At 40.8% G+C, this 8,916-nt stretch overlaps 1 protein-coding gene across 1 annotated transcript in view; it reads left to right on the top strand.

Annotated features, from left to right (window-relative positions):
- The first annotated feature begins 242 nt into the window (after window positions 1-242).
- LOC122556785 (E3 ubiquitin/ISG15 ligase TRIM25-like) overlaps window positions 243-8,916 on the top strand; it is a 50,519-nt gene continuing 41,845 nt past the window's right edge. Inside the window, exon 1 of the mRNA XM_043703954.1 lies at window positions 243-2,269. Within this exon, the coding sequence (XP_043559889.1) occupies window positions 1,706-2,269 (564 nt within the window). The 5' untranslated portion in view covers window positions 243-1,705. The remainder of the gene's footprint in view (window positions 2,270-8,916) is intronic.

Genomic DNA, 8,916 nt, shown 5'->3' on the forward strand with positions numbered 1-8,916 from the left:
CTGTGCATTAAGACACAATGCCTTCAGACTTGTCCTTTTAACCTTTGTATTCTTTTCTTTATTTTACACAAGGACCCACTTGTTTTTTTGCTCTTATTTATTCTGCCTTCCACTTCTGGTTCTTACTTTTCCATCTTTTGTTTCTAGGAGAAAGTGAGGACTGCAGATGCTGGATTTACCAGAGTTGAAAAGTGTGGTGCTGGAAAAGCGCAGCAGGCCAGGCAGCATCCAAGGAGCAGGAGAATCGACGTTTCGGGCATAAGCCCTTCTTTTGTTTCTATCCTTGTTCCCTCCTTCTTTATCTCCCTGTTCAGGTTCTCATCTCAGTGATCTCAACAAAATTCCATATGGAGGTAGATCTGACACAGAGATATAGCTTCTGTGTATTCCAGGCTCTTATTCTGTCCTTCCTGCTGAACCACTTGCTCTCATTGTCAATAGGGAGAAAGTGAGAACTGCAGATGCTGGAGATCAGAGTCTAAAAGGGTGGTGCTGGAAAAGCACAGCTGGTCAGGCAGCATCTGAGGAGCAGGACAGTCAATGTTTTAAGCATAAGCTCTTCATCAGAATGTCATTTTCAACAGTCCCAACATTCTTGTCCCTATGTCATCTACCTTCCTTGCAGTCAGCTTATTTTAACATTATCCTTGTAGCTGTCCCTCACTTTTCTTCCCTTATAATGCCAGGAATGTGATGCCACTATACTGGCTGAGTGATGATTGCACACTGTGCCCAGAATCTGTGCAGTTCCAAGCGCACCTGCCGAATAATATTCAATATTCTCTCTTTGCCACTGAAACATTTGAGGCTCGAGTATAATTCCCTGGGACAGGCAAACTGGCTTCCCACTTTCTACCGATCTCCTTGTCAATTCCAAATGTGTGTCTGGTGCATCCCCTGAAACTAGCTTTTAAATAATATTTGTAAGTTCCATAATTGGACTGAACGGAGAGTGCAACAGGTTCGTGATCTTTGCCTCTGCCACCCTTGGTCAACATAGCTGGCACTGGGAATGATGTCAGGGAATGCTACTCTGGCTGGCACAAGTGTTTGGTTAGCACGACTTTTATATTCTATTACTGCCTCCCTTGGTCAATACCTTTCCTCTTTTGCTGAATTCTAAGCTACTACCTAAAATAAATTTATTTTGTAAATATTTGTGAGCCCTGTCTCTGATCTGACCTTTTGGGGGAAAATGAGGGGTAATAGGAGATTGATGGGTAGGATTGGGAGGAGCAGGAAACCTGCTTTGGGGTGTGAAAAGAAGGAGACAGGATAGGCAGGGTAAGGGGGATGGAGGGGAATCAACATGGAAATGATTTTCCACCTTGTCTTCTTCTATTATTTGGATCACATTTTCTTCCTGTTAGATATAGATGCTGTTCTCTAACAATTAAATCTGGATCACACTCTGTTTAAAATTAGATTTGAGTCACATTTTCTCTGATGTGCATAAACTGTTCTCTGACAATTAAATCTGGATCACACTCTGTTTAAAATTAGATCTGAGTCACATTGTCTCTGATGTGCATAAACAGGCTCCGTATTGTTCCAAGCCTGAAACAGTTAATCTTCAGCTAGAGTGAGTCATGGAAGTGAAACTCATATTGTTACTCTTACACCAAGTGATTATAAGAATTTTACTTGTTGCTTTTACTCCTCGGTCTCTCTGCTGTTGTGTGAAACCTCTTCAGCTGCGTTACCAATGGATCCTGGAGTTTTACAGGATGAATTAACCTGTAGTATGTGTCTCCGGGTGTACCAGGACCCTGTGACATTACCCTGTCAGCATAGTTTCTGTTTAAATTGTATTGAGAGAGCGTGGGCCCAGACAGCAGGGCCAAAAAATTTTGAGTGTCCTCAGTGTCACCGGAAATTCAAGCACAAGCCCACTTTGGAGAGAAATGCCACACTGTATAGTATAGTGGCAGTATACAACCAGAAAAGTTCCCCTGCTCATTCACCCAATATATTTTGTGATAACTGTGATGATAAACCATTCCAAGCTGTGAAAACATGCCTTACTTGTTTTGCTTCCTTTTGCTTCCTTCATTTAAAACCACATTTGCGGAACAAGGCCTACCAAGATCACATGCTCATTGTACCTGGGACTAAAGACGTTACAATGAGACAATGTAATGAACATAAGAAGATCCTCGAGTTTTACTGTGAAGATGAAGGTCTGTGCATATGTGTTTCCTGTACAATAATAGGGAAACATAAATCCCACACACTGCTGAGCCTGGATCAGGCACAAGCAACAATTAAGGTGAGTGACACAATTTCTGATACTAAATACAGTGAAGGAGAGTTTTCTTCTTAATGACCAACATTCATTGGAACTGACTGATGATGATGCTGATTTAGTCCAATGTTTCTTGACATTTTGCTTTGTCATGTCTGGATTTATGGCAGTTTATTTTTTTATCATTCAGATTTTCTCTCTCCTTACACAGGAAACAAGATGGGCAGTGGGAAGGGTGTGAGAGCAACCCAGGGTGGTTGACCCTCACCCACACTTGACTCCTGTGGGGATTGAGAGAACAATAGACCTCAATCATTCACTTTGTGGGCTCACGTGAGAACTGGATTCCATGACATAGTTCTATAGAGTGTGCTGCAACCTGGTGTAACACTGGAAGGTCCTGCTTAAGAATCAGGGAGAAAACTTCCAGTAGTGGGGGAGTAATGGACACCAATAGGTGTAGATTTATGAATTGGATGGAAAAAGTATTCCTTACTACAAGAGGGAAATGTTGCTTGAAAAATGTCTCCATTTAAAATTATAGAGTTATAGAATTATACAATATGGAAACTGAAAATTTGGTCCAACTTGTCCATGCTCACCAAATATGCCAAATACATCTAGTCCCATTTGCCAGCATTTGGCCTATACCCTCTAAACCCTTCCTATTCACGTACCCATCAATATGCCTTTTAAATATTGTAATTGTACCAGCCTACACCAGTTCCTCTGGCAGCTCATTTCATACACACATCACCCTCTGTGTAAAAATGTTGTGCTCAGGTCCCTTTTACATCTTTCCCCTCTCACCTTAAACCTGTGCTTTCTGGCTTTGGACTCCCCTATCCTGAGAAAAATACCTTGGCTATTCACACTACCCATGCCCTTCATGATTTTCCTCTTAGTTGATTCCTGGAAATGGAGGTCCTTAGTTAATGTGAAAATGCATACTCAATGTGTGACTGTGAAAAGAAACTATGTCGTTACTCTGTTTATACAAGGCATGGAGTGGTTTTTTTGCTGAGGGCCACAGAAAGGAGTATTACTGCGCTGAGACTAAATACTGAGGGCCTGAGATTTACAGAGAGGGAGTGGAGCAGCTGTCACAGCCAGGAAATCTCCAATTGCTGGGAATGTGGAGACCTCGCAGAATTCCTTTACTTCCGTCTCCTGCCAAGCAGCTGGAATTGAGAGCCTGAGCGCTGCCAGGTTGGAATTCCTGCTGTACAAGGCAGGAGCTGGGTGGCCCAGGATAACCCTGGACAATCAGAGGCTCAGTGGCAGGTTGGGATGTTTCAGAGCATGAGACAGAGAAAGAGAGAGATAGTGGGTTCAAGAGAGATGGAGAAATGGTATGACAAAGAGGTAATGAGATGCAGAGAGATTTTGGATGAAGTGATAGAGAGATGGTGTGAGAGAGAAAAATGTTAAGAAGAAAGAGATGTGGGGAAAATGAAAGATGATGAGAGAGAGAGAAAGAGAGTAAGAAACAATTACTGAGTGAGATTGAGAACAACACTAAGGATGAAGCAGTCGGAAGGAGAAAGAAGATATATAGGTTACAAGAAGGGAGAAACAGCAAACAGAACAAAGGATAGTAAATGAAGAACAAAAGTATGAATCAGTTAAAACAAATAGGAACCATCCAACAGTTGATTGGATTGTTACCATTGTAATCACTCTGTACCCAATCCTGTTAGGAATGACAGAATGTTAGCTTGTTCATTTAAGATCATAAACATTGTTTCCTTGCCCTATGTCAAACCCACTAACAGTGAAAAATAGGGGCTAAAAGGAAGGAGAAATTTAAAAAACAATTGTGACAGGAGAAAAATGTTAAGCAAACTAAAAGTTGCTACATTTCCTGAACTAGACAGCCTGCATCCTATGGTCTTAAAAGAAGTGGCTATCCAGATAGAACTTGTAATCTTCCAAGTTTGCATGGAAGATTTTCACAAAGACGATATTCTGTAGCCAGCAGTGCATAGGAACATGCATCACTGGAGGTCCCAAACTCAGATACAAAGATCTTCTGTATCTTTGAGCCTGTAAATCAGATACAAACTACTTAGGGAAATTTAACAATTCTAGACAGATCAATTAAAAACTCTCCGTCATTAAGCAATCTCAACATTTGAGAAGAAAGCATCAGATCCTTCCATGACAAGTAAGCATTCCCCAAAGATAGTGCCTTTATTCATTTATCAATGGCATTTTCACATGTAATATTTGTAAATGATCTGCCATCCAACCTAATCAGAGAGCAATTTATCTCCTTGATGAATATGTTTATTGAAGTAAAGGGAGAATCTCTCATTGTCCAGTTATAGAGTCATAGAGATGTACAGCATGGAAACAGACCCTTCAGTCCAACCTTCCATGCCGAGCAGACATCCTAAACAAATCTAGTCCCATCTGCCAATAATTGGCTCATATCCCTCCTATTCGTATATTCATCCAGGTGCCTTTTAGATGTTGTAATTGTACCAGCCTCCACCACTTCTTCTGGCAGCTCATTCCATACACGTACCACCCTCTGTGTGAAAAGGTTGCCCCTTGGGTTCCTTTTAAATCATTTCTCTCACCTTAAACCTGTGCCATCTAGTTTTGGACCCCTACTCCAGAGAAGAAATCTTGTCTATTTATCCTACCCATGCCCCTCATGATTTTATAAACCTCTATAAACTACCCCTCAGTCGCCGACGCTCCAGGGAAAACAGCCCCAGCCTATTCAGCCTCTCCCAAGAGCTCAAATCCTCCAACCCTGGCAACATCCTTGTAAATCTTTTCTAAACCCTTTCAAGTTTCACAATGTCCGTCAGGATTCCCTCCAACAACTTGTCCACCATTGATGTAAGTTCCCTGGCTTTTCCTTGCCACTTTTCTTAAATAGTGGCACCGCGTTAGCCAACCTCCAATCTTCCGGCACCTCACATGTGGCTAGCGACGATACAAATATCTCAGCAAGGGGCCCCAGCAATTACTTCCCCTGCTTCCCATAGAGTTCTAGGGTATACCTGAACAGGTCCAGGGGATTTATCCACGTTATGCATTTTAAGATGTCAAGCGCCTCCTCTTTTGTAATATGGACACTTTCAAGATGTTGCTATTTGTGTCCTCACATTCTCTATTGTCCATTACCCTCTCCACAGTAAATACTGATGAAAAATACTTGTTTAGTATCTCCCTCATCTCCCACAATTCCACTCATAGGCAGCCCTGCTGATCTTTAAGGGGCTCTATTTTCTCCCTGGTTACCCTTTTGTCCTTAATATATTTGTGTAATCCTTTTGGATTCTCCTTAACATTATTTGCCAAAGATATCTAATGTGCCCTTTTTGCCCTTCTGATTTCCCCCTTAAATATTCTCCTAATGCCATTATACTCTTCTAGGGATTAACTTGATCCCCGGTGTCTATATCTGATATACGCTTCCTTCTTATTCTTGCCCAAAATCTCAATTTCTCTTGTCAACCAGCATTCCCTACAACTACCAGGCTTACTCTTCAACGTAACAGGAACATATAGCCTCTAGACACTTGTTATCTCATTTTTAAAGGCTTCCTGTTTTCTAGCCGTTCCTTTACCTGCAAACAAGTATGCAAGCTGGCCTAACACCTATCATTAGAAAGATGCTGGAATCCATTATTAATGAAGTAGTTATACAATATTCTGTAAAATGCAAGACAAGCGAGCATAGTCAACAAGGTTTTTTAAAAAGGGAAATACTGTTTGTATTGTTTCGTATTTGAGTTCCTTGAGGATGGAACAAACAGGCTGGATAAAAAAATAAACAAATAAATAAATTGTATTTGGACTTCCAAAAGGCATTTGATGAAGTGCCAGATAAAAGTACTGGCAAACAAGCAAGAAACAAAGGTTGGGAATAAATGGGCCATTTTTCATGTTGGCAAACTTTAACCAGAGGCGTGCCACAGATGGATAATCAATATTTTGCAATTTATAATAATGGCTTTGCTAAATGAACATACTATATTGTTGCCAAATTTCTGATGATACAAGACAGGTAGTCAAGCAAATTGTAAACACATAAAGATTCTGCAAAGGGATATAGCTAGGTTAGGAGGTAGGTAAAAAATTCACAAATGTATTATAATGTAAGAAAATGAGATATCCACTTTGTTAGGAAAAACATAAAGCAAAGTAGTATTTAAACAGAGAGAGAATAAAGAATGTTGCAGTACAGAGAGATCTGGATGTCCTCGTACATTAAGCACAAAACATTATCACGAACATACAGTTAAGTAATTAGAAAGGCAAATGGAATGTTAGCTTTTATTGCAGGAGAATGGACTCTGAAATGGGGAAGCCTTGCTGTAACTCTATAGGGCACCGGGAAACCACACTTGGAATACTTCATACAGAGCAGTTTTCTCTTAAGAATGATACTTTTGGAGACAGTTCAGAGAAGATTTATTCCTGGAATGAAGAAAGATTGAGTAGCACTGGGCCAATGCTCCTTGAAGTTAAGGAGAATGAGGTGTGACATTATTGAAATAAGTAAGCTGTGAGGGGACTTGACAAGATAGATGTAGGGAAGAATTTTCTACCTCATGGAGAAAATCTAGAATTGAGACAATAGATTCAGAACAGGAAATTGTCCATTTAAGATGGAGATAAAGAATTTCTTAGAATGTTGTGAAACCTTCATAATTCTGTGGCCCAGAGAGACGAGGAGGCTGCCATTGAATATATTCAGCATATATATCAGATGGTGAGGTTATTGAAATCTTGAATGGGGCAGATGGTGGTTTAGTACTAATGTCACTAGCCTAGTAATCTTGCAGCCCAGATGAATGTTCTGGGGACACTGGTTCAAATCTCACCATGCTGGTGGTGGGATTTTATATACCCTTAATAAATCCAATTTTTTTTTTTATTGTTGAAAACACATCTGGTTCCTTAATGCCTTTTAAGGAAGGAAATCTGCCATTCTTACCTTCTGATTAGATTCAATTCCCTACTGTATGGAAACAGGCCATTTGGCCCAAGAAGTCCACACCAACTCTCTGAGGAGTAACCCACCCAGACCCATTCCCCTACTCTATATTTACCCCTGACTAATGTACCTAATACATTGGGCAATTTAGCATGACCAGTTCACCTGACCTGCATATCTTTGGACTGTGGGAGGAAACCGGAGCACCCAGAGGAAACCCATGCAGACACGGAAAGAATGTGTAAACTCCACATAGTTGCTCAAGGCTGGAATCGAACCCGGTCACTGGTGCTGTGAGGCGGCAGTGCTAACCACTGAGCAACGCGCCTCCCAACTTATCTTACATGTGACTCTATATTCATTGTTATGTGGCAAGCAATAGATTCAAGAATGATTAGGGAGAGAACAAACACTAGCATTCCTATTGACAGTCACATCCCATTAAAGGTATGGGGAACAGAGATAAATGTGGAGTTGAGGTCAAGCGCATCTTAATGAATGGAAGAGCAGGCTCAAGGGCTGTATGGTCTACTCTTTATTTAATTTTTAATTTTATTTTTCATGGGATGTGGATGGTGCTGATTGGGCCAGAATTTATTGTCTCATCCCTAATTGTCCCTTGATCTGAATGGCTTGCTAGAGTGTTTTTAGAAGACATTTAAGAGTCAACCATTTTACTGCAGATTTGGATTTGCGCGTAGGCCCAAACAGGTAAGAAACGCAAATTTCAGTTCCGAAAGGACATTAGCGAGCCAGATGGGGTTTTACAACTAACAACAACAACAAAGGTTATATACCATTGGGCTATTTTATAACCTCAGATTTTTATTGCAATTCAAATTTCACCATCTGCAATTGTCAGACTTGAACCCCTGTCACCAGAGTATTAGCCTGAAGTTCTGGATTACTAGTTCAATGACATTACCACTGCCTTCCCCAAAGATACAAATCCAAGGATCACAGACTTAATGGGACTACCTTACAAGTCTTAAGAGTTTGGAAGACAGTACATTAAATTATTCTTCTCAGATAACAGCTATCATGTGGATGTACCAACTAGAGAAGTTGCAAAACCTGACCTACTCTTGGGAAATAAGGCAGGGCGGGTGACTGAGGTGTCAGTGGGGGAGCACTTTGGGGCCAGCGACCATAATTCTATTAGATTTAAAATAGTGATGGAAAAGGATAGATCAGATCTAAAAGTTGAAGTTCTAAATTGGAGAAAGGCCACTTTTGACGGTATTAGGCAAGAACTTTCAAAAACTGATTGGGGCAGATGTGTGCAGGTAGAGGGATGGCTGGAAAATGGGAAGCCTTCAGAAATGAGATAAAGAGAATCCAGGGAAAGTATATTCCTGTCAGGGTGAAAGGAAAGGCTGGTAGGTATAGGGAATGCTGGATGACTAAAGAAAGTGAGGGTTTGGTTAAGGAAAAGAAGGAAGCATATGTAAGGTATAAACAGGATAGATTGAGTGAATCCTTAGAAGAGTATAAAGGCAGGAGGAGTATACTTAAGAGGGAAATCAGGAGGGCAAAAAGGGGACATGAGATAGCTATGGCAAATAGAATTAAGGAGAATTCAAAGGGTTTTTACAAATACATTAAGGACAAAAGGGTAACTAGGGAGAGAATAGGGCCCTTCAAAGATCAGCAAGGCAGCCTTTGTGTGGAGCCGCAGAAAATGGGGGAAATACTAAATGAGTATTTTGCA

This window comes from Chiloscyllium plagiosum, chromosome 14 (genome assembly GCF_004010195.1).
Source record: "Chiloscyllium plagiosum isolate BGI_BamShark_2017 chromosome 14, ASM401019v2, whole genome shotgun sequence".
Lineage (NCBI taxonomy): Eukaryota > Metazoa > Chordata > Chondrichthyes > Orectolobiformes > Hemiscylliidae > Chiloscyllium > Chiloscyllium plagiosum.